The sequence below is a fragment of the Globicephala melas genome, chromosome 11 (genome assembly GCF_963455315.2).
Source record: "Globicephala melas chromosome 11, mGloMel1.2, whole genome shotgun sequence".
In the NCBI taxonomy this organism is placed as follows: domain Eukaryota; kingdom Metazoa; phylum Chordata; class Mammalia; order Artiodactyla; family Delphinidae; genus Globicephala; species Globicephala melas.
In genome coordinates, this window is record NC_083324.2 from 77,715,644 (window position 1) to 77,742,981 (window position 27,338).

A 27,338-nucleotide genomic window follows, 5' to 3' on the forward strand; every position below is an offset into this window, starting at 1 on the left:
TCCTTTCTGTACCACAAATCAAAAAAAAAAAAAAAAAAAGACAGTTTAAAAAGCTCAGTAATTTACGCATATGCTTACAAGAAAAAAAGATTATGCTCTTGACTCGTAATTTAATACAATGTTTAACCTCTTTGGGCTTTCAACTTTGACCTGCCAACCAACAAACTACTCATTTACTCCCACTAATGATTTCTACTCATAATTGCACTTCCTACAAATTATTGTTCAAGCATTTCAGTGCCATTCATCCATAATTACACAGGCCCAGAGAATCATCTTGCCAAATGGTCATGGAGAGAAAGAAAATCATCTTTGTGGGTTAACACACTTTAAAATCACTAATTATCCTCTGTTTGTTTTGTAGGACTTCAATTGTTCAATTTATTCCAAGTGAATAACTGCCAAGACATTTCCAAATCAGTAAAGGGCAGGGGGAGGGGAAAAGGGGGGTGGGGGAGAGGGAGAGAGGGAGAGGAAGGAAGGCAGAGAGGGGAGGGAGGGAAAGAGGGAGGAAAGAATTATTTCATCAAAATCATGTTCACATCAGAACAGAAATATAAAGAAATTCACAAAAGAACTTGAACTATTTTTCTCAAATACATGTAAATCATTTCCCCTTATTTCTGTATGCAGCATCACCATTATCCATAGCAAAACAATGAATGCTATCTTTCCTTTCGTGTAGATGAACATCTGTCAAGCACCGGCAAGACAGACGTAAAGGGAACAGAGTCACTGTCCTCCAGGGTCCATGAATAGTACAGGAAATAAACAAAAAAATCACAAATGCACTCTGTTAAGTGTTAAGGCAGAGGGACACCCAAGGTCTGCCAGTGAAGAGACATGGAACACCTCACACAGAGGCAGGGGTTGTTTCTGGGAATGCTTCCCAGAAGACGTGACAACTGAGCTGGGTCTTGAAGGATAAGCCACGGTGGAGCAGAGGACAAAATGGGCAGAGCCCTCCAGGCAAAGGCAACACTGTGTACAATGGTGTTGGCCAACATGACACACTCAAATAACTGCCATAGAGGTGGCACGGCCAGAATGCAGGTGTATGGCAGGTATGGGGACCTGAGGAGGGTCAGTGGGAATGCACCTGGAAAGGTGAGAAGGCCCTGCCCTGGAAGGACCCCGCAGGCCCTCCCAAAGAGCTTAGAGTTTACTCCAAAAGTGGTTTGGAAACCACCAAAGAAATATTTCACATGACAACTAAGGAATCATACTGTTGTGAGACCAGCCGTATTTTAAGTTCGTAAGCTCACATATCAAACTGAGGGGAGAGAATCCTTAGAGAGAAACTGTATATCCTGCACACTGGGGAGAACGAGAAAAGTCTGAGTCATGTCCTGAGCTGGGTAGGAGCCAGCCAGGGGGGAAGGAGGGAGCTTGATGTGCTCCAGGGACTGAATGGAGATGGGGGTTTCTGGAGCAGATGAGTAAGAAGCCATGGTGTGGCTGGGACAAATCATGCCGGACCCTCTTGGCCTGCTTTAAAGGAACTGAACCTTATTCAGAATAGTTACTTGATCAAATTTACGGTTTTAAGCGTCACACTGGATGTGGCATGAAGAGTAGATTGCAAGAAAGTGCATAAAAGTTAAGAGGTGTATGTAGAAGCCTTCTGCAGTTTGTAGAAGGCTAATGTAGTAGATCAGACAAGAAGTCTTGGAGGTCTGAATAAGAGTAAGGCAGGGGATCTGGAGAGGAGTATGAAAATTTGAGGTACCTTTTGGGGAATCAAGAGGACTGGGTGATTGGCTCTAAAGGTAAGGGGAAAGAGGTTAATAATGCCTCACAGATCCAGAGCTGATGCAAGTCGGTAGACAACAGGGACATCTTGGGAAAAAGATAACAAATCCATTCAATAAATATTTATTGAGCACCTACTGTGTGCTATGTGCCATGTGCTGTTCTAGGTACTGGGAATACAGTAGTGAGAAAAACAGTCAAAAATCCCTGCCCTCATGTACTTTATATTCTAGTAGTATTCAGTTTTAGACATACTCGGTTTTAGATGACCATTTTAGACAGGTTACATGTTAGATACTAAAGAGAATATCCAAGTAAAAAATTGAGTCTGAAGCTCAGAAGAGAGGTCTGAGACTCTATATATAAAGAAATATGTGCATAAAGGTTAACGCTGGGAATAAGTGGGGTTTCTTGAGAGAAAGTACATATTATAAATGAAGAATATTCAAGACCAAGCCCACAGGAACATCATCATTCAAAGATTGGGCAGCTGAAGAGGAATGTAAGGGGATCAGAAGAAGGAAGAAAACCAAAAAATTGAAGGTATGCATTTACCCATAATTACAGAAAATAATGCAGTGGAAGGAAAGTTTTAGCTCTCCATACACCTGCTTGAGGACCCATTCCTCCCCCATCTCCTTGCTCTTTTTCGTAATTTTTAAGCTCTGGGCATCTGCCCAGCATTTCTTGTACTTGAGCCCTGTTTCCCACTGTTCATTTCATCCATCTGCCAATAGAAGGTAGAGTAGCAGGATATGAGCTTTGTGAGGAAAGGGGTGGAGAGAAAACCCTGGCTTTCTACTGTTTCTCAGTTCCCCTCCCCCTGCCAGCAGCTGGCCCAGATTCTCTGATCATATACTACCCCTAACAACAGCAAAAGGTTATAAGTAACCAGAGGAATTAGGAAAGGGCTGACTACTGCTGATTACTCCACCTTGCATCTAAGCTGGCTCTCTCTGCTCCCAGAACCCACACTGTGCCAGGCCATCGTGTCACCTCTGGGCCATAGAAGCCACTCTCAGGGCAGAGGGACTTAGCACCCTCTGTCACTAGTACTCAACAGGAAAAGACTGATATAGTAGAGTCCAAATGGGATGACAGCCCAGAGAGATGTGCCCCTGACATCTCATGTTGAAAATGGACCTGCTTCCCCACACAATTATTCATATACACAGAGGTCAGCTGCTACACTCCCCTTAGCATTAGACAGAAAAGTAAAACACACTCTTGAGGGCTCACATAGGACCTTAACCATAGGTTTATCAGCATTTCTTTTTTTTAACTGAAGTATAGTTGATTTACAATATTGTTTTAGTTTCAGGTGTGCAGCACAGTGATTCAGTTATACATATATATCTATTTCAGATTCTTTACCCTTATAGGTTATTACAAAATATTGAGTATAGTTCCCTATGCTATACAGTAGGTCCTTGTTGTTTATCTATTTTATATATAGTAGTGTGTATATGTTAATCCCAACCATCTTTAAACAAATGTATTCCAAGTTACAAACAACCAACTTAGAAGGGAATTCTTTGCACCCAAACCATTTGTGAATCGAAGGTGATCCAATTTACTTTACTTCAGAAGAGAAGACTGTGACATTAGCGTTAACACAAGACTATCTGGCAAACCAAAGAGATGGAATGGAGGCATTTTGCGTGCACCATTTCCCTCTGCCCTTGAGAATCACTCGCTGTGATTTCTCCCTTGGATGAAGACAAACGCTGGCGGGGGAATCCCGTATGAGATTGCTGTGTGTGTGCACTGCGAGCCTCCCGCATCCTTACTGGCCAATCTCCAGCGGTCCTGATGGAGCCGGTCTCTAAATGTGCAGATCAGCTGGCTCCACACACAGCGGCTCAGCAAACATCTATGCCCTGCAGTGAAAGACCTGGGCACCGCATCTGCCCCCAGTGCACAAAGGGTTAGACCAAGGCTAACCAAGGTTATTTGGATGGTGCCGTGAGCCCTACTATAACTGAAGGCCTTTTCTAGAGGTATGAAAGAAAGGCTAACTTTTTATTTTGACCAGTCTGAGCTTTACTGTTGCTACTATGATTTACAAGTGACTGAGAAGAATCAAAGGATAAAGTTCAAAATACCAAGGAAATCGTACATTGTGAGATAAGTGGAAACATCTGGAATGCTGTTCCTAGCTCCTGTGTGAATTTCAGGCCAGTTCAACAAATGCCATTCTTAGGCCCTATAGAACTGTGCGGAAACTTCGTTAGTTAGAGGGGCAAGATAAAGACTTCTGACTTGGTCAGAGATAAAGACTTCTGTAGAGTATCTTTAACATCCACTTCTATTCATTGTCAAAAAAATATATAAAAACTCAGACATATTTCTGACCAGACAGACAACTGTTCTGAGAATCATTGCTATGGATTATGCTGTGGAGTGGAGGTGACAGTGAAGAAAGAGCTATTTTTTAATAACATAATTTCTTTTAGAAAGGCAATAAATGTATAATGTTTAAAATAAAAATAGAGACAAGCAAAAGAAGACAATAAAGGCATCCATGATCTTATTACAACAGGTTAATATATGTCTTTTCTGTCCTCCTTTTCCTGTATTCATATGTTGACAAGATTTCATATACATATAAACAAAAATGCTATAATTCTGTACATACCGTTTTGTGAAATTTTCTTTACTTAATGGAGAAGGAACATTTTTCAATTGTATTATATACTATTTAATATCATTATAACATCATAGTATCCCACTTTAAAAATCTGTATTTTATATACTAATCCATTATTTCTTCATATTCAGCTTTTTCTCAATATTTTTCTTTCATAAACAGTGAAGATGTAAACATTCTTGAGCGTAATTTTTATGCATACTCATGATCATCTCACTAGTATAAATTCCTAAAAGTGACACTGCCATATCAAGGCATATGCCTAGGTTTAACCTGTTGATATTATTACCAAATTGCCTTACAGAAAGACTGCACATACTCTATACACATTAGCAGTGTATGTGAACACCCATTCCTCAGACTTTCTACTACTCTTTTTAATATTGGTGAAGTTGATGGTTAAGGGAAAAAAAATCACTTTTGTTTTAATTTGCATTTCTGTAATTACTAATGACGCGAAGATAGGAGAAAACTCATTAGACTAAAAAAGAATCTCTCCCTCCTTGTGAGCACAGGATAACCCAAGCCCTCTCTACATGCAGTCATGTTGGTCATTTGCATTAATTATACTGATATGTCTATTCACACCCATCGCCAGATTTTAAATTTGTTCTAAAAAGCTCTTTATTTATAAAAGACATTAATCTGTACCTGTATCAAATAAGAATTTAGTGTCTGATAAAGGTAACATTTAAAATTCCCAGGGAAATGTATTAGCTTCCTATTGCCGCTATAACAAATTACCACAAAATTAGTGTCTCAAAAAAACAATGCAAATGTACTGTCTCATGGTTCCAGATGTTAGAATTCTAACATTGGATTCACTGAGCTAAAATCAAGGTGTCGACAGGGCTGCATCCTTCTGGAGGCTCTGAGAAGAAAATGTTTCCTCGTCTTTTTCAGCTTCTAGTGGCCACCTGTATCCCTTGGCTTGAAGCTTGTGGCTTGTGGCCCCTCCTTCATCTTCAAACACATCACTCCTCTCTCTGCTTCCACCATTGCATCTCCTTCTCCTCTGACTCCTCCTGTGTCCCTCTGATGAGGACCAATGTGATTACATCGGGCCCACCTGAAATCTTTAATTTAATCACACCTGCAAAGTGTCTTTTGCCAAACCTTCATGGGTTCCAGGAATTGGGGTGTGAACACATTTGGAGGCCATTTTTCAGCTACCATAATTGCACTGTTGCATCAATAGTGTTGAGAAAATTGACCAACCATTTGGGAAAAAAAATTAAATAACTAACTTATACACTATATCAAAATAAATTCTAGATGGACTAAAGAAGGGGTTGGCAAACATTTTCTATAAAGGGCCAAACAATGAACAGATTTTGGTCTGCAGGCCAGGTTGTCTCTGTTGCAACTCAGCTCTGCCATGGCAGCATGAAGCAGCCATAGATGATACCTAAACACATGGGCATGGCTGTGCTTCAGTAAAATTTTGTTTGCAAAAATAGGCAATGGGCCAGATTTGTCCCATGGGCCATCGTTTGCTGACCCTATATTAAAGACACTAATGTGAAAAAACAAAACAAAACAATAACAGTACCAGGAAACAATAGATAAATTTTTATATAGTCTTTGTACAGGTGAGAATTTTCTAAACATGAAATCAAAGGAAGAAACCATAAAAGAAGATATTTGTAGATGTGCCATTATAGAAATCAGAAAATGCCATAAAAAATACTGAACATAAGGAACAAACTGGGGAAGAAGCAGGTTCTTTGTACCCCTATCAAGAATACTACAAAGGGAGCCAAAAGGAACAAAGCCCTACTTAGAATCCCAAAATAACCTGAAAGAATTAAAATTAGGAAGAATGCTCCAGAAACCTGGAAGGAGTATCTTCTGTTTATCTTTCTGCCACAGGTAAACACCAGCTATGTGTATGCAAAATAACAGAAAGCCCATGTGCATCATAAGCCTATGAAGAGGATGGAGTGAATACTAGTTAACTCCCCTTCCAGGCTCCAGTTTCATCATCTCTGAGATGAAAGTAACAATCCCAGTCGTTCCTACTTCACAGAGTTGTGAAAGTTAAATGAGAGGAAAGAATGGGAAGCAGCTTTGAAAATTATAAAGTGCCAGGATCTTGGTAAAACTCCAATTTTCACAAATACTGAATATAATGCCCAATCCAGTGATACTCCTTCTTCAGGACCAGGCTGAAAGCAATACCATTAATAATATTGCTTTGATGATACATGTGGAAGAATTCTCTTTGAAGGAAAAATCACATGCTCCTGCCTTTGGAGCATTCCATTTACTTAACAAAGCTGAATTTCTTTTGGTACTCAAAAATGTAAAAATTGTAAAATCTAGACTACATTAACCATTTAATAAGCTAAAAGAAGGTTACTAAGGGCTTCCCTGGTGGCGCAGTGGTTAAGAGTCCGCCTGCCGATGCAGGGGACACGGGTTCGTGCCCCGGTCTGGGAAGATCCCACGTGCCGCGGAGCGGCTGGGCCTGTGAGCCATGGCCGCTGAGCCTGCGCGTCCGGAGCCTGTGCTCAGCAACAAGAGAGGCCACAACCGTGAGAGGCCCGCATACCACAAAAAAAAAAAAAAAAAAAAGAAGGTTACTAAGACTGAAAAGCACCGCAGTGAGGGAGGAGTGAGGGTTGGAGAACACAGCAGGCGATGCAGGCAGAAACCTACATTAGAGAGGGTGCTATAACCATGTTAGAAATTTTGGACTTTCCCAGGGACAACAGGAAGCCACTAAAGGTTTTGAGCAGAAGCGTGATGTGAACAGATCTGTGAAAAGATCACCCTGGCTCCAGGGTAAACAATGAATTGGAGAGGGAAGAAAATAGTAACTAAAAGATAAACTACAAAGCTTAAACAATAGTCCAGGCACAAGTTCATGGCATCATGAACTAAGGTAATAGTCATGAAAGTGGAGAGAAGTAAATGAGTTACCCAAGAATTAAAATCAAGACCTAGTGATGGACACAATACGGGGAATGATAGAGATGGGGGTATCAAGAATGACAACCATGTTTCCAGATGACAGATTACTGAAAAGCAATAAACACCATCCCAGCCTTCTTAGAATAGCGAGGCAGCTTCATCAAATCAAAACTGTAGGCATATAATTAATAATAATAATACTCACTGAGTAACTACTCAATGCCTGTCCTTGTGCTAAGTGCTTTACATGTTTTGTTTCATTTAAACCACCTAACAGCACCATGAGAAATGTTTTAGAATCATCTCTCCAACTTGTATATGGAAACTGAAACACTGAAGAGTTGACTTTTTCAAAGACCACCCGACAGTTAGTGGTAGAGATGGCGTTTGGAGCCAAGCAGCCTACTTCCAGAGTCCTCGCACCTAACGCTCATCCAGAGGAAGATGAGTGAGTGCTCTGTGACTGAGCAAGGCCAAGTTCATCTGGAGAAGATGCAGAATGTCAGCCAAGATCCTCATGACCTAGAAGGAGGAAGTAAACTATAGAAACCTTCAAAGGAAGACATGGATCTCCCTTGGAAAGCTTTGTGTCAAGACAAGAGGCTTGCTACCTTCCTGGATTATGTGTCTAAGATGTGATACAGGGTCAGTTATAGAAAATGGGATCCACTTTACTAAAGGTGATGCGTCAACTTGACTGGGCTTTGGGGTACCCAGAGAATTAGCCAAACATTATTCTAGCATGTCTGGAAGGTGTGTCTGGATGAGATTAACATGTGAATCCATAGACTTCAGTAAAGCAGACTGTCCTCTCTGAGGTGGGTGGGCTTCATCCAGTAATCCATTCAAGACCTGAATAGTACAAAAAGCCTGAGTGAGCTGGAACTCCTGCCTAATTGCTGAGTTGAGACACTGGTCTCTTCCAGGCTTCAGATTTGGACTGAAACTCTGGCTCTTTGGTTTCAAGCCTGCTGGCTTTTGAAATGCAACTAACACCATGGACTCCACTGGTTCTCAGGCCTTTGGACTCAGACTACAGCTACATACACATCAGCTCTCCTAGGTCTCAGCCTCTATAATCACATGAGCCATTTCCTTATAAGAAGTTTCTTCATATGTATATATATCTATATGAATGTATATATAAATAGGTGAATTAGTGAATGAATAAGTCACTAGTCACTGTAGGCAGGGTGCTCTGGATAAACAGAACCAATGTGATATCTATATATCTGTATCTACATCTATCTATATACCTATCTATCTGTACGTATATATATGATATCACATTGGGTCTATTTATTTGGAGAACCCTGACTAATACAGAGACTTGTTCACTCATGACTAACACCGCCAAAAGGAAGTACAGAAAAACCTTTGGAACCATAAGGGCTTAGGTAGGAAATTTAAGCCCTTATGTACTATTTTCATTACTTCATTCTATCAACGGTTAGAATTTTAGAAGGAAGTAGTTCACGGTTTTAAAACAAATCCATCTTTCTAATTTGAGAAATACCTTCCTAATTTATCTTTCATATGGTCTAAAGACTCTACTATACTACCAATATTTATAACATGCCAATGACTCTGCTTTTAAGTCCCAGGAGATGGAAAATTCACTAGGCCAAACAAAGGGGAGGTCTCTATTTTTACTCTCCTCCCATTACAAGGATAGGGAAAAGGGTCCAGGAGGCAGCTCCCTGGTTTCTGCCTCCTATTCAAGAAAGGCCTGGAATAGGTGGGCAAGACCAGCTCTCCCCTGAGCACTGGGGCAAGTGTGTTCTCCTCTCTTCTTGGACTGACTGGCTATGCTGGACTTGTCTTCCATCAAGGGCAAAGTCCCCAGTGTCTTGTGTGGCCTTAGGGATAAGGAAGGAATGCAAGCTGTTGTCCATCCCCTTCATAGCTTAGTCAAGAATTAGTCACATGATACAGCATTGCTCACGAGAGGTTCTCTTTGGCTTGGGCCAAACCATAATATGCAATAGTGATGCCTTAGCTGGCCATTCCCTGGGATGTACTGATACATATTTACACAAGAGTGGCCAGTCCAGATCAAGATCCATGTGGTCCTGAATCCCCTAACTAAAAACTATCTTACAAAGCAACCTCATACTTTCAATAACACTTTCTAAATATAATTGAATCTAGAAAATATCACAATATTGTTAAGACATTTTTTAATTCTAAATTTTCTATTAATTGTGTTTCTATCAATAGTGAATTTGGTTTTGCTTAGTGAAGTAATTGATTGGAATTTTTCTTATTTTCCTAGCCAAACTAAACAGGTTTGAAATATCCAGTAAAATTTTATTAATTTTCTCCAAATTAGTAAAAGTCAGATTGTCAAATATTTTAAAAGTAGACAAGCTATTGTTTTTACTTGCTCATTCTCTTATTCTGGTTAGATAACACACCTCTAATTTTAAGGAATCATCCTCTCTCAGTCTCAGACCATGTAGTTCTGGGGGGGTCTATCATACACTTGCTCCATCCCAGCCAGTAAGAGCACCACTTCCCCAGCCACGGTAGCAGCTTTAGTGATGGGCTTATGACCCAAACAGGGTCAAAGTTAATCCTGAGTCTTCTGCTTAAGCTTTTCATTCAGTTATTCACACAACATATACTTCTTGAAAGCCTACTGTGAGTCCAGACACTGTTGTAGGGATTAGGATATTGTCAATTAAAAAAAAACAAAACAAAACATGAAAATCCCTGCCCTCATGGTACATACATTCTACTAAGGAAAACACTAGAATAAGTACAATAAATATCACAAATAAACTGTATATAATATGTTAAACAGTGTTAAAAGCCAAACGAGAAAAACAAAGGGGGTGTGAAATTTTGATGAGGGGAAATGTTGGAATTTGCTCAGAAATAGTCATTGGAAAAGAGCCCTTATTTCATCTGTAGCCACAGGGGCCTATTTCTACCTCTAGGAGTCAGATTGGTAAAGGAAGCCAGTTCAGGAGAAAGCAGAACCTAGAGCTGCAGAGAAACAAAGGCCTAATGACTTCATCGAAGCACCTGGACTCAGCTGTGCCTCCAGTTGTTTTAGTTTTATGAGGCAATAAGTGCCCTTATTTTTTGTTCGAATTGGGTTTTCTGTCACTTGCCACCAAAAAAGACCTGACGAATGCCAAGATGTTCAGGTATATATAGAAACTTAAAGTATCTTATAATGTGTTTCTAAGTGGGATTCCTGCTGTACTTGTATTATCGGATAGCTAGAACTCATTTCTAATTAGCATTATACATTTACATGTAAACACCTAAAATGCTAAGGACCTTAAAAACAGCATGTTCACTTTAAAGCGTTTAAATGAGCTCCTTAAGGTGTGCTTTATACTCTGAATGGAAGGAACCCTTTCTAATCCATTGTTCCAAGGTCACTCTTGTCCAGATCAAGCAATTACAAATTCTAAGTTATCTCAGTTAAGAATCAATGAGATTTTACCAGATATGTTTCTTCTATTGCACATATAGAATAGTATTTTGGATTTTTTTTTTGAAGCCTTGTTAGGCAACAGAGAAAATTTCTGCCTCACTTTTGTTGGTGGTGTTGGTTATATTTTCAGAGACACATAGTTAAGGACCAATCCTCAGGTGCTCTGAATAGAGAACCAGTCATTAGTCACTGGCCATCCTACATGCTGAGGGTTCCAAGTCCACCAGAACCACGCTCACCAGCATTAACTTGACTGAGTAATTACCATCTGCCCCAACATACCAGCTGACCAGAACCGCCGTGCTGGACTGAAGTGTGTTTGAATTTAAGATTACAGAAAGCAACGAATAGGTTTTTAATTTTTCTTATCCTTCTTCTTCTATTTCTCCTTTCACTTTGATCTTACTTTCTTCCCACCCCTAAATCAAATAAAACCACACACACACACACAATAGCTGCTTTCCCTTTCAACCTAACATCCTTTTCCAGCACCCTTTCACATATGTAGCAAACTGTTGAGCATAGACTTCTAGTCCCCCAAACCCACCAAGAGGACCCAGGCCAGGGACAAAAGATGATAAGCACCCACATTGTATGTGAGCCATAAACAGACAGGGGGTAGACATTTCCTTGGGGCTTTTTTTTTTTTTTTTTTTTCGGTACACGGGCCTCTCACTGCTGTGGCCTCTCCCGTTGCGGAGCACAGGCTCCGGACACGCAGGCTCAGCGGCCATGGCTCACGGGCCCAGCCGCTCCGCGGCATGTGGGATCTTCCCGGACTGGGGCACGAACCCATGTCCCCTGCACCGGCAGGCGGACTCTCAACCACTGCACCACCAGGGAAGCCCCCTTGGGGCTTATGTAAAGGAGGCTAACTAACTCCGCCATCTGAGCCATGCCTGGACAGACCCCAGCCCCCAGCTACATGATCAACCAAGAGAGGAAATTCAAAGAAGTTCTCAGAGATGGGGGTGAGTCATTAGCCTCAGTGAACAGCCATGGCCTTTTCCTCTCCTTCCCATACAGGGAGATCTGAGGCTACTTCTCTCCATTTAAGCAAAGAAAAAGGGCTTCAAATGTACCAGTCATACAGTTGCCCGCAAGAAAAGGAGACTGGCTTCTTTTTCCCAGGTTGGATGTCTGCATATGCAGCAAATGTGTGGGCTACCCATGCTTATCTGAGCAGGGGAGAGGAGACTCAGAGAGAGAACAGAGGAAAGGGTGCTGAGAGGAACATCTCTGGTGTCTAAAGATTTATAAGTTTCCTCTGGATCAAGTGGATTCTGGGGAAGGTAGCTTGACTTGAGCCAAATTTCTGGTGGAAGCTAAGGGGACTGCAAACCCAGGTGGGGCTTCCACACTGGAAAACAGTGGGAAGATTTCCTACAGGACTCCAGTGGTCGAGGAGAGAGAAATCAGCAGTCAGCCAGTATTATCCAGAGAGGCAGCAATGCCCAGCAGAGGATCCAACTGCATGGTTCAGTAAAAGGCTGGCCAACCTTCTTGCCTCATCTTTCTACCTGCCCATCACCCGTCTCACATCTTCCACTTGCCGAGCACACGCCTCACCTCTTCTACCTGCCCCAGCACCAGCACCAAGAGACCACAAAATAAGAAGGATGGATCATATGGTAATTCTATTTTTAGTTTTCTGAGGAACCTCCATAGTGGCTGCACCAACTTACATTCCCACCAGCAGTGTAGGAGGGATGTAAGCTATTATATATAGGATGGATAAACAACAAGGTCCTACTGTATAGCACAGGGAACTATATTCAATATCCTATGATAAACCATAAACCATAAGAAAAGAATATACAAAAAGAATGTGTGTGCATATACATATATATACATATATACACACACACATACACACACACATATATATGGTGAATCACTGTACAGCAGAAATTAACACAGCATTGTAAATCAACTATATTTCAATTAAAAAAAGGAAAAAGATGAGCTACTTGAGTAATTTTTAGTCACTATTTTAGCAAAAGAACTCTTTCTTCCAATGAAATATTACTTTAACACAAATTTAAGCTAGAGATAAAAGCAATGAAGCAATTACTTGAGCAATTTAAACCTTTATAGCTTGATCCTCAAATACTTCATTGTTGGCAGAACCCCTGAAGTTCCCCCAGGAAACATTCAGATTTTGTGGAGCCCGGTAGGAAAACCACTGCCCAGGACACACGTATCAACTACATGCACACAATATTGTGCTTCCAGACAGCCTGATACCCTTTAGCAACAGAATATGAGTGTCCATAGACAGTACTCATAAAAAGCATGGAGTTTACATACAGATATTTGGTACTTTGAGAAGAGAAGCAAACTGTATTTAAACCTGCTTATTTTAACTCCTTTTTTCCTATTTATTCCTACAAAAGTCTCCTGTTCATAACATTATACTAGTGTTTTCCTCAACCACGTTCCCACATTCTCGCTTTTCCCAGAAACTTCCATTTATATTTAATGCCTGATCTTGTAATTTCTTGAAAAGGACAAAGACAGAAGTCCATTCAAGGCCAGAAGACGGCTTTTTCTCCTAAGAAACTGTCAGCCAAATTTCTCAGGGAGGAACTGGAAATGAAGTGAGAGACATTGATAAATTTCCCTTCTGAACAATCAATAAAAGCCCCACCATCCTGTTCAGACTCCCACTGTGGAAGCAAGGGCCGTAATTAGATTGTCAAAAATTCAACTTGCCCAAGCTGACAGCGACCCCCTCGAAAGTGACATGTGATTGGCACTCGGTCTGGGGTGGTGAACCTGTATTGGCAGACAGAGGGTAGGGAGCAAAAAGCAAGAGTGAAATTTCCTCATTGAAAACAGCCCCCCAAACCCCACACTGATGAAGAATCTGCGACCCTTTAGTCATATTAACATAGCAAAGTGTGCAGCTGACAACTTACTAAGCCATCTAATCTCCACCACAGATTCAGAACCCAGCCTGCCCCATCCACTCCCAAACCCAGAAAAAGAGGAATGTCATTCCTTCACGACCTCCAAAGCTAAAACCTCTCTCTTGCTGTGATGAAGAGGTAGACAAGAACATGAATAAGGAGAAAAATCTCCAGACAGAGATGGACCCGTGCCAAACAGAAGTCCCTCCATCCCTCACCCCTGAAAGAAACTATGAGATCATAGGCACAGGGGACTCACTGCTTTGGGGGAAAATATCACGAGAATAGCCATAACTAATAGTGCTGGAGTGTTAACCGTGTGCCAGATGCTTTGGAGCAGTTCACAAGCGGTAAATCTATGAGGTAGGAACTATGTTTTCCTGGTTTTATAGAGATTGATTTGCCCAAGGTCTTAGTTGATGAATAGCAGAACTAGACTGATTTCTGACTCCAAAACTTATATAAACCACTAAAAATAGCGTTTCTCCACGTGTAGTCAGTGGGCCCCCTGAATCAAATCACCTGAGGGTTCCACTGAAATGCACATTCCTGGGCCCACGCCAAACCCACCGAGTCAGACTCTGGAAGTGAGGTCCAGAAACCTCTATTTTTAAAATCTTCCTGAGAAGAGGCTTCCATGCACTAAAGTCGGTGAATCTCCTCCCTACAGCATCCTGGGAAGCTGAGTGAATGTTGGGTCTTTAGGGACCTTCTGGGGGCAAAGCAGTGAATCAAGTTGCTCACTGTTTTGCATACTTGACAGCAAGAGAAAATTAGTTTTTCCCTAAAGCCCCAGTGTCACTAGACCCACCTCTGGCCCTGGGAAAAGGCCAGTGAAATTATGTAACGATTTCAACCGTGATATACCACCACGCCGCCAGAGGGGAAGACTGTTTGAGACCTCAGGTGGTGAGGGAGAGAGAAGGGAGAGGATTGATGGACCTCAGGCTGTGACTGGGGTTCCCTGCTAGAGAAGGCAGAAGGGAATCCCTCTCACCCAATGGCTAAGCTCTTTCCTACATACTATTTCTTTCAAATGGATGAGATGCGGCAGCATCACCTCAATGAGGAAAACAGCTTGATTTCGCCTGTGTTCAATGTGCAAGCTCTGTGGTTCATGAGAGATTCTACTCAGGCCTATATTGACAGGGCTGTGGGGAAATGGGTAAAACAGCCATTGATGACACCCTAGTCCTGGGAATACAGGAAAGGAGAGGTGGAGGGAGAGGAAGAGTGTTGGGAGAGGAGGTGGAGGGGAGAAGACAGAAACGAGGGAAGCAGGGGAGAGGAGGTATCTGCGCTCTCAGTATCCAGTAACATCACCAGGATAAAGTAGCAACACTTGTAACTTCCAGAATTCTCAGAACACATTAGAAGTTATCTACTTTGCTTTAATTGCCCCATCTTAATTATAAGCAGTGGTCCCAGGGATTTTCTTAACTTGACATCTGTTAAAACACAAAGGTTAGGAGCACAGGGTACATTTACAATACAAGCACGTAAAGGTATATTTGTAAACTCTTTTGCTGATCCTTCATAATAGAATGTGAGGAGAAAAAGGGGCTGGAATGAAAGAAGCCGAGTAAAAGAATGAGGAGAGTTTCATTCTTCTTCAGGTGAATTTCCATTTCGAGCAAGAGCTGTGCCATCTGCATCTTAGAGGACAGTGGCTCTCAAACCAGAGGATCCCTGTTGAGCTGCAGGATTCTTCAGACGGCCTATGGGCTGGTTGAAACACTGATCTGTGCCCTCTTGTTCTCCAGCTGTGTTTTCTCAATGGTAAACAGCAGCACATTGGGTTGGTGACCTAACTGGCTGTTAGACTATAGCAAACACTTGAAGACCATCGCTGACCTGTGAATAGACAGAAGCCCCTCATGGATCCTGGGTTACAAGATCGATATAAGTGCTTGATGAGGGATACAGGAAGAAAAAGGTCCTCCTTAGAAGTAGAATACAAGAATCAATATTTTAGGTATTTTGAATTTCAGTCTAGATAATTGTGGGTTTTTTAATCCTTACAAAATTTATCCCCAGTGTGTATCACTCTGGCTGGTCCATGGTCAACACTTAATAAATGCTTGATGGGGCTTCCCTGGTGGCGCAGTGGTTGAGAGTCCGCCTGCTGAGGCAGGGGACATGGGTTCATGACCCGGTCCGGGAAGATCCCACATGCCGCGGAGCGGCTGGGCCCGTGAGCCATGGCCGCTGAGCCTGCGTGTCCGGGGCCTGTGCTCCGCAACGGGAGAGGCCACAACAGTGAGAGGCCCGCGTACCGCAAAAATAAAAAAAATAAATAAATGCTTGATGATAAGATCTCACTTCCTCTCATAGTAAGCCAAAAAAGGCAAAAGAGGGCTTTTAGTAGACAATGATTGAGGGCCACAATTTGTGATGGACAGAGCCTTAATGGAGCAAGAAGGGTGATTCCTCAGCATAGCCACATGCCATGCCTAGAATAACTACTCTGTGATAGGTGGCAGGGTCTTATTTTGCTACGTCAGCACAGAAATTCCAATGTAGAGAATGTCACATTTTCTGGAGATCGGGCTACTATCTGGTGCCCACATTTTTGATCTGACTTTGGCTCGTGCTATGTAATCAAATGTATACAAGCATCCACTGAAAGACACTCCAAGCTCATCATGTTATACTTACATTTTCTAGTTGATACTAAGGATTATTCTCGCACGTTTAGTAATTTCCTGAATCTCAAGGAAAATAAAAATGTCCATTTTGCAAAGTGGGATGAAGTTATAAAAAGGCAAACGAAATTGTAGCAGAAACACATTATAGTCTAATTCCTATTTTTTCCCAGGAATCCATAAACACCAACCCACCTGTAACAAAATTCTAGGTAGAACTCTAACTGAACCCTGTTCCCAGGGGGGTGAAAACAGCAACAACAACAAAGTGAAGTTGTCTCTGCTTTGGGCTGCCACCAGTGTACACAGCCATGGGTGTAGGCTAAGTAACAGTAAGTAACCATATTGGTTGGTTTTCACTAGGTTAAACTGCAGCTGCAAACACAAGTCTCAGTGGTTCATGACAACAAAGGTTTATTCCTCACACACATACATAGGAGCAGTATGCAGCTCTGCCCAAGCTTAAGGAGCTGCCCCTATCCCTATGGGGGATGGGCTATTCTCAAGCAGAAGGAAAAGAGAAAAATGACCAAAGTATCACAATGGCTCTCAAAACTTCTGCTTGGCCATGCAGTACATCAATTTCTGCTCACATTCCATTGACCAAAGCAAGTCCAAGGCTAAGCCCACTCTCAGCGGGACAGGGAAGTATGGTCCACCCACAGGGAGGCACTGAAAGTCACCTGACAGTGGGCAGAGGTGACAGAAAGGGGGGCAAATAACTGAGAACCACAGTACACTCTGCCGTGAGCATCATCACAGTCAATATGCCTTATTTAAGGAAACAGTGCTCATGCCGTAATTGACTTTGTTGCCTCTGCGACTAACAGCCAAAGAGACAGAAGTAGTTTTATCATTTTCCCCATTGTCTGCACCTTGGCTAGACACACACAGCTCTACCTCAGTTCCTCTGGTCAACTGCCTCACTCACCATGCAGGGAAAGAGTTCCATTCCTCACAGCCAGGAACTTGACTCCATACGGAAAGAAGGGGGTAGAGTGGGAACTCCCGTAGAGTTTGATCTGAGCTTTGCCTTGGAAGGGCTTGTCCTCGGATCCAATCCTGAGCTCTCCACCATCAGAAACAAGGATGGAGTGTGCTCTGAGCTCGATGGGTCCTGGGTCCAGGAAAATCAGCTTTCCTCCTAATAGCCAAAGAGAAGACAGTCAGTCTCTGGGAGAATGAGGCTCACTTCCTTTTGACAGTTCCAATGTCTGATGAAATCCCCTTCGTTTATGTGCTTCTGCTGAAATTGAGACTCATTTTATCTTGCCTTCTCTTCTAGAAGCACAGTTGAGTGGATCAGACACCCAGAAGCAGAAGCACTATATTACTAATCTAGCTTAGGATAGCTATCACAATTCACAGCAGCTTTATTTGTAATATTTTTAATGAAAATAACCTAAATGCCTAGAAATTTAGGACTGGTTAAATAAGAAACGAGAAGGTCACCGTTTTTACCATGTAACAGCAGCTTAGAAAATTAAGGTTAAAAAAACTGGGAAACAGTAAATAGGAAATAGGAATAGAAGAAAATATGCCAAAATTATAAGAATTACAGTAAAAGGAAGTGTAATTAGGAGGCACTATGAAATTTTTAGCACTTTAGCTGACCAACATCTATTATCCTTTTCTTTGGACAACAGACACTGATTTCCACAAGGAACTGTTCTGCTCCATTGAATAGAGTTGAGTGGGACTGTCAAACATGGTGTCTTATCCTACCATCAACTGCGTCATGTACCCAGGCTTCAAAAGGAAACCTGGAGCAAGCAAATCTCCCTCCCCAGGCTGGAGAAAATAGCATGCCTTGGCCCCTTACCCACGTATATTTTCCTTCATAACGCTTAGCATCAGACATACCATATATTTACATGTTTACTGTCTGCCCTCCCGCCCCCCAGGAATGCATGCTTCATGAGGGCACTTATCTGCCTTGTCCACTTCTACATTCCCAGTGTCTAGAACAGTGACTGGCAGAAGGTTGGCACTCAATATATAATTGCTGAATAAATGAATAAATGGTTATATCCTTTTAGAGTATCTGTTTTAAGTACCTGAATTTCCTTATAGACACACACACACACACACACACACACACACACACAAACACACACATACTCACTCCCATTTTCTCAGAAAGGATACTGTTATGACATTGAATCAGTAAGTCCACACATTGTCTCAATGAGCTAAAGGTAAGCCCGGAATGCGGGCGAGGCAAGTGGCAGAAGTGGCTCAAAAGGTAGATCCCACAGGAAGAAGGAGGGTCATGGTGAGGGCCAGTGAAGAGCAGAGACTCCATCTGCTAAATGGAGTCCTGAATCCAAGGTACCAAATCCTTGAGTTGGATTGTTGTTTTGTACTTAAACACGTGCTGGAGGAATGAGAGGGAGCGAAGAAAAAGGCCAAGACGAGTCGTTTCTGTTATCTCCATCTTAGTACAGAGATAGTGACCAATACAGATGGAGGCCACTCCTCCCCTGACCTTCTGTTCTAACATTCTCTTCAGCTTTCCTTGGCTCCTTTATCTTTGATCCTAAAGCCCGAGCCACACACCATCAATAACAGTCACAGAGTGTTTACTTAGATTCAACCTCTTGAAGTGCTCTTTCCTTTCAGCCACATTTTAGAATAACACGTCCCTGTGGGTATCCAGTTTCACCATCTACAAATTGTCCATGGCTAGAACTCTTCCCTCAGAGATTTGTGGTGAGATTTCTTGAAATGATGCTTATAGATCCCTGGTCCTGGGTCTGACCTAGTAGACACTGAATGCAGTGGTGTAAGAGCCCTACTAGACCACCTCCTTCCAACACCTCACTCTCCGTTGTCCTGACGTCCCTTTTCAAATATGGCGTAGAGATCACAGTCTAAGGTAATCGACCCAAGAAGCAACTCTCCTTTAGTGACCTAGAGGCTTGATGCTTGAGTGGCACCTGTCTGCTCACCAGACTTCCAAAGGGCCTGCTGGCAATTCTGACCTTAATTTTCCCTTCCATTGTCATCACGATGACAAGAATAATCATTAGAAATGCAATCATATCACGCATCCTGCTGTGAACAAGAGGGAAGAAACGTGACCTGTGGTACAGGCCACCTTCTTGAGTTCACTAGAACTTTTTCACTCACAGCCATGTGTCATTAATGTCTCAACTAATTATCTTCAACTGGTGGACCATGGGCTGGGCAATGGATCCCACCATTATGAACAGTCAGGAAATCTGAATCTGAACCGAGATGAACCAGTGATGGAGACAGGATATTGGATCAGGTTCCTATCCCCTCTGCTACTGACCTCTGAATGACCCTCAGTAAGTCTCACAAAATTGCTGGGCCTCGGACTACTCAGTTTCCAAATCTGTCCCACTCACTGCTGAGGGATGGTCTGTTTGCCCCTTGGCGATGTGCAGAACAGAATTGTTCGTTCGTTCGCTGAGGCTCCTTCCAGCTCTAGAACATTTGGCATCTGCATCTGCAAAGATGCAGTCAAGTGTGCATTTGACACTGATGGAGACAGGGACCTCACGTTCTCTCGCCACCACCTACCCTGCAGAGAACTTTGAATATCACCACCTACCCTGCAGGGAACTTTGAATACCACTTGAGGAAGGGATTACCTGCACAGTCAGGAATTCAAACGAGATTATGGGAAAGCAAGGGAGCTGACATGTATTAAGCACCTACCATATGCCAGTACCTTTAGCTATGTTGTTTGAAATGACCTTCCAAACAAGCCCAGGAGGTCGATGTCACGCTCCATATTTCAGAGCAGACAGTGAGCTGGGGGAGGCAGAGCGAGCATTAGAACCAGACCACCTGACAGAGGCACTCACGCTCTCTCCACTTTGCAAACCCTCCCAAGTAGCTTTTTCATTAATTAGGAAATTAATTTCCATTAAGTATTTCATTAATTTCATTATTTATCATAGTTACTTTTAAGGAAAAACACGTGTTAACTTAAGTAGCTTTGCCTATGGCTTGTTTATATGTGGTTTATTTTAATTTTGTTAATGTAGATATACCTCGCCTCATTCTGAAAAGGATTTGAGGCAGACTACAAGGATTAGTGGGTACATTTATAACCTGGGTTTTGTCCCTTATACCATCAAGCAAAATATTAAATACACTGAAGCAAACTGGTAGAAATCTGAAAATGTCATTTACTGACAGGAACTAATTATGACGCTAATGAAGGGAGAAAAGCTCAGCCCCAAAACATGAATGACCTGTGTTGTCAAGAGTACTATAAATAGGACTAATTAGTTAATGCAGTAATCGCTCTTCCCTGCTAAAAAGCCTTTCCTCCTTACTTTATCAGTGGCAGGTACGTGTAAGAAATCTAGGGAAAGGAAGAGAGTTTGATGCGGAATTCAGCTAATTTTGGTTGATACGTGATAACCAAGGCGAAAGTTCCTTGGTGTGGAAGAACAGAAAGTTTATATACAGCAGGCTGCTTTAAAGGATAGTTATTTGAGTATGGGAGGGCAGTGGGAGGACTTTATTTCTGCACTTTATAGAGCTCAACCCCATTTCTGAAAGCTGAAATAAAGAGCAGGGCTGAAATCAGCCTTTGGCTGTGACCCTTACATTGCTTGTTATGATTGTTCATGAAAGCTGAGTATGTCCCACGAGTGACCTTGGGTAATTTTATAAAAATCAATCAACCATCATTATTGTTACTTCCCCTTCAAAATAAATAAATGAACACAACTTTTTACATGTAATCACTTCTTCCCATTAAACATCTCTTTTATTTCTTTTAAAGGGAAGTAAAAGAGACTTTTAGCAGCTAGCTAATGTTTGCAAAGTACATCAAAACCTGCTTTGGGCCAACCGTACAATCAGCCATCCTCTGTAATAACCGCAAAATGATTCTGTTGTATGTGTGTGTGTGTTTTAAAGAAAAACAAATACACAGTTCTAGCTATTTTCCCCCTTACAGAAAACATTTAGAGTATAAGTACTTTACCTTACAAGAATACTCCTCAAAAGAACTGGGTATACCTTCTATCCCAGTTTTTTCCCTCTAGTCTCTTTGGAACCCTCCCCAGCTGTGCCTTTTCCCGGCCACTCCACCAAAACTGGTCCTGTTGAGGTCACAAATGACAACCACATTGCTGAATCCAAGGCGGGATGCTCAGTGCTCACCTTTCCGGAGCAGCCAGCAGCATCTAACATACTTGTTCACTCCTTTCTTGATACTCCTTCCCCTCGCCCACCGAGCACTGTGCCCTCCTGGATGGCCTCCCACCTCCTGAGCCTTCCCTCCTGACCTCCTCTGCCTGATTCCTCCTGCTTGTCCCAACCACTGACACTTGGAATGTCACAAGACTCAGTCCCTTGATCACTTTTTTTCTCACCTTGTCTTAAAGTTTTAAACCCCATCATATGCTCATCGCTGATAACTCCCAGATTTAAATCCCTAAGGCCCACCTCCGCCCTCAGCTCAAGGCTCATCGCCCCAACTGCTACTTGACATCTCCACCTGGATGTCTCAAAGGTTTCCCAGCTTAGCACGTCCAAAAAGTGAGCTCCTCGTCTTGCCCCACAGTCCTTCCCTTTTCCATAAATGGCGACTCCATCCCCTCTTTGCTCAGTTTGAAAGTTTGAAAGTCCTTTGCTTTGTTTGAAAGAGTCAGCGTTCACTCTCTCTCACACCACAACCAAAGCTCCAGGGAATTTTGTGCATTCTTCCTTCAAAATATCCCTGTGATCCAACCCCTTCTCACCACCTCCACTCCTATCACTGGGGTCTAAGTCACCCTCATCTCATCCCCAGGTAACTCTAAAAGCCTCTTAACTCAGCTCTTTTCTTCTGCCCCTGTCCCCACCCCAGGGTCTACTCTTAAAACAACAGTCACTGTGATTTGTTTAATGTAAACTTTATCACATCACCTCTCTGCCGGAAATTCTCCACCGGTTCCCAACACACACAGAGTCAAAGCCCACCAAACCCTGCAGCCCTGGCCCTTCATGGCCCCCTCTCCCTCTGCTCTCCCCGGCTCACAATCCTCTGCCTCCGTGACCCTCTTAGTCCCCTGACTCACAGTCTTTGCCCTCACTGTGTGCAAGTCCCCCCAACCACCACCAAACCACAACCCAGCTCCCTGTCCACCTTCCCTGCTGCATTTTTCTCCATGCTGCTCAGAAAATCTAACAAAAAATACAACTTGCTGACTTGATTGTTTTCCTTATGGAAATAAACTCCATAAGAGCAAGAATTGTGGTCTATTTCATTCACAGCTGCAGCCCCTGTGCTTAGAACAGTGCCAGGCATACAGGGAGCTGGGAAAGTGGTCATTAAATACGTGTGGAATAAATAGAAGTTGAAGTTACAGAAGTGAATGAGGTCTTCCTAGACGGACACGTAGAGTGAGAACACAAGAGAGACAAGACTGTCAAATAGTATTTAAAGACTAGACTCAGGAGAGGAAGTAGAAAGATTTTTGCATGTGAGTCAAAGAAACAGGTGAATTAGGAGAAGAATCAGAAGGTTGGGGTGGGTTCCTGGAAGAGCTTTAAGAACTGGGGAAACTGGTAGATGATGATGGCAAATACTTAGTGTCATTTTGAGGAGGATCTGGGGGAAAAGGGTGCAGAGCAAGAGTGTACTTGATTAGGACGTACATGCCAGGTGATGAAATGAACTCGGGGGTAGTGACTTCCATTTTAAGCAGACGGAAAGCCAGAGATGAACGAAGGCAAGATGCAGGGAGAGATCTGATGACCCCCAATTCATTAGATCAATCTGCATCACCAAACTAGATCCTTCCTTTATTCAAAGCTTGAACCTAAATTCTCAGATGTAAGTTATCCAATTTACTTATCTATGCGGCTGAGCCTCCATTCAGCCTTTTGTGTCAACTCTGAATAATTCCTTAAAAAGTTTAGCATCCTGTATTTTGTTACCTTTCCAGCAATTCCCCAGGGGGAGCCTGTGGAATTCCCTTTCCCTGGAGAATTAGAGATGATCGTCCATTCAGGACGCACGGGTCCTGCTCTGCCTGGATTGAGAAGGGCAGACTCAGTGACTACACGGAGTTGGGGCGCTGTGCTACACCCTACTGTACCTACAGCACCGTGTTGCTGTGGAGGTGGGTGTCAGGAGAAGGTGAGGAAGAGAAGGCTAGCATTCAGGGAAGGCAGCCACAGCCCGGAGCCTGCGTTCTGATGGGGATGCACAGAGCTTCCTTTGTTGGTCAGATCCGGATTAGGCTTTTGCCTGATCCACTGGAGCAGAGCCTGGAAGCTTTGAGGTGGGCTTGTCCCCGGCCAGAGAGGCGGAAAATCAATTTGGCTGGCAAATGAGATCCCCCAAGAGCTCAGTGCACACTCCATAATCTTATCCACTAGCAGCTCCGGAAATAAATGCCTGGGCCCTCACATATTCATGGGGGAGGTGAGGCATAAATCAGGCTTTAAGGATTGGGGCAGAGGCAATGGACTTTCTGGCTGGCTACTAATTAATCCAGCACAGAACACCTCAGCCTAGCAACCTAGGAGTGAGCCGCACACGCACAGGCTACTGCCGCTTTACTCAACTCTATTTTCATTTCAATTAAAACAGATACCAAATGCAATTCTCCCCTTTAGCCGATGCTGCTTATGCATCCCCCTGTTCTTCCTTTAATTAAAAAACATGCTTATTGCAATACTTGCCAGAATCACTTTAATGGTATTTTAATTGTAAGGTCTCTGCCTGATTAAAAAAAGAAAATATGAAGCACAAAGTGTTTGCAAAACTGTTCACAGGATGCAAGAAAAGAATCACACACCGCCCCGAATGGATGCCACATACTAATTCCTTAATTAGCCTGGCACTGCTAGTCAAGTGGGCAACGTGGAGGAGAAAACATATCGGAAATAAAATCAATGACTCAGAGCCATGAACAATAGGGAGGAATCGTTTTCATCAGCTCGTATTTCCCTTGTAGGAGAGACAACTGCATCTAACTAAAAATACCATACTCAGGACAGGCCCAGTCAATGTGGCCAGACAGATTTTTTTCCACTGTTCTTTGGGAAAAGAGTAGCTGGGCCAAAGACACATACTAATCAAACTATCAAAAATTAAATACAAAGAAAACATATTAAAAGCAGCAAGGGAAAAATAACACACAAGGGAATCCCCATAAAGTTAACAGCTGATCTTTCAGCAGAAACTCTACAAGCCAGAACAGAGTGGCAGGACATATTTAAAGTGATGAAGGAGAAAAACCCACAACCAAGATTACTCTACCCAGCAAGGATCTCATTCAGATTTGATGGAGAAATTAAAATCTTTACAGACAAGCAAAAGCTGAGAGAGCTCAGCACCACCAAACCAGCTTTACAACAAATACTAAAGGAACTTCTCTAGGCAAGAAACACAAGAGAAGGAAAAGACCTACAATAACGAACCCAAAACAATTAAGAAAATGGGAATAGGAACATATATATCGATAATTACCTTAAATGTAAATGGATTAAATGCTCCCAGCAAAAGACACAGACTGGCTGAATGTATACAAAAACAAGACCCACATATATGCTGTCTACAAGAGACCCACTTCAGACCTAGGGACACATACAGACTGAAAGTGAGAGGAAGGAAAAAGAGATTCCATGCAAATGTAAATCAGAAGAAAGCTGGAGTAGCAATTCTCATATCAGACAAAATAGACTTTAAAATAAAGACTATTACAAGAGACAAAGAAGGACACTACATAATGATCAAGGGATCAATCGAAGAAGAAGATATAACAATTGTAAATATTTATGCACCCAACATAGGAGCACCTCACTACATTAAGGCAAATACTAACAGCCATAAAAGAGGAAATCGACAGTAACAAAATCACAATAGGGGACTTTAACACCCCACTTTCACCAATGGACAGATCATCCAAAATGAAAATAAGGAAACACAAGCTTTAAATGATACATTAAACAAGATGGACTTAATTGATATTTATAGGACATTCCATCCAAAAACAACAGAATACACATTTTTCTCAAGTGCTCATGGAACATTCTCCAGGATAGATCATATCTTGGGTCATAAATCTAGCCTTGGTAAATTTAAGAAAATTGAAATCGTATCAAGTATCTTTTCCGACCACAACGCTATGAAACTAGCTACCAATTACAGGAAAACATCTGTAAAAAACAAAAACACATGGAAGTTAAACACTACACTACTTAATAATGAAGTGATCACTGAAGAAATCAAAGAGGAAATCAAAAAATACCTAGAAACAAATGACAATGGAGACACGATGACCCAAAATCTATAGCATGCAGCAAAAGCAGTTCTAAGAGGGAAGTTTATAGCAATACAATCCTACCTTAACAAACAGGAAACATCTCAAATAAACAACCTCACCTTGCACCTAAAGCAATTAGAGAAAGCAGAACAAAAAAACCCCAAAGTTAGTAGAAGGAAAGAAATCATAAAGATCAGATCAGAAATAAATGAAAAAGAAACGAAGGAAACGATAGCAAAGATCAATAAAACTAAAAGCTGGTTCTTTGAGAAGATAAACAAAATTGATAAACCATTAGCCAGACTCATCAAGAAAAAAAGGGAGAAGACTCAAATCAGCAGAATCAGAAATGAAAAAGGAGAAGTAACAACTGACACTGCAAAAATACAAAGGATCATGAGAGATTACTACAAGCAACTCTATGCCAATAAAATGGACAACCTGGAAGAAATGGACAAATTCTTAGAAATGCACAACCTGCCGAGACTGAATCAGGAAGAAATAGAAAATATGAACAGACCAATCACAAGCACTGAAATTGAAACTGTGATTAAAAATCTTCCAACAAACAAAATCCCAGGAGCAGATGCCTTCACAGGCGAATTCTAACAAACATTTAGAGAAGAGCTAACACCTATCCTTCTCAAACTCTTCCAAAATATAGCAGAGGGAGGAACACTCCCAAACTCATTCTACAAGGCCACCATCACCCTGATACCAAAATCAGACAAAGATGTCACAAAGAAAGAAAACTATAGGCCAATATCACTGATGAACCTAGATGCAAAAATCCTCAACAAAATACTAGCAAACAGAATCCAACAGCACATTAAACGGATCATACACCATGATCAAGTGGGGCTTATTCCAGGAATGCAAGGATTCTTCAATATACGCAAATCAATCAATGTGATACGCCATATTATGAAAATGAAGGAGAAAAACCATATGATCATCTCAATAGATGCAGAGAAAGCTTGCGACAAAATTCAACACCCATTTATGATAAAAACCCTGCAGAAATTAGACATAGAGGGAACTTTCCTCAACATAATAAAGGCCATATATGACAAACCCACAGCCAACATTGTCCTCAATGGTGAAAAACTGAAACCATTTCCACTAAGATCAGGAACAAGACAAGGTTGCCCACTCTCACCACTCTTATTCAACATAGTTTTGGAAGTTTTAACCACAGCAATCAGAGAAGAAATAGAAATAAAAGGAATCCAAATTGGAAAAGAGGAAGTAAAGCTGTCACTGTTTGCAGATGACATGATACTATACATAGAGAATCCTAAAGATGCTACCAGAAAACTACTAGAGCTAATCAAAGAATTTGGTAAAGTAGCAGGATACAAAATTAATGCACAGAAATCTCTGGCATTCTTATACACTAATGATGAAAAATCTGAAAGTGAAATTAAGAAAACACTCCCATTTACCACTGCAACAAAAAGAATAAAATATCTAGGAATAAACCTACCTAAGGAGACAAAAGACCTGTATGCAGAAAATTATAAGACACTGTTGAAAGAAATTAAAGATGACACAAATAGATGGAGAGATATACCATGTTCTTGAATTGGAAGAATCAACACTGTGAAAATGACTCTACTACCCAAAGCAATCTACAGATTCAATGCAATCCCTATCAAACTACCACAGGCATTTTTCACAGAACTAGAACAAAAAATTTCACAATTTGTATGGAAACACAAAAAACCCCAAATAGCCAAAGCAATCTTGAGAATGAAAAATGGA

The 27,338-nt window shown here is 41.9% G+C and overlaps 1 protein-coding gene across 1 annotated transcript in view; it reads right to left on the minus strand.

The window, feature by feature from the left end:
- The window catches only part of PKHD1 (PKHD1 ciliary IPT domain containing fibrocystin/polyductin), a 426,555-nt gene that overhangs the window by 253,866 nt on the left and 145,351 nt on the right, over nt 1–27,338 (minus strand). Inside the window, exon 36 of the mRNA XM_030870494.2 lies at nt 17,258–17,470. Within this exon, the coding sequence (XP_030726354.2) occupies nt 17,258–17,470 (213 nt within the window). The remainder of the gene's footprint in view (nt 1–17,257; nt 17,471–27,338) is intronic.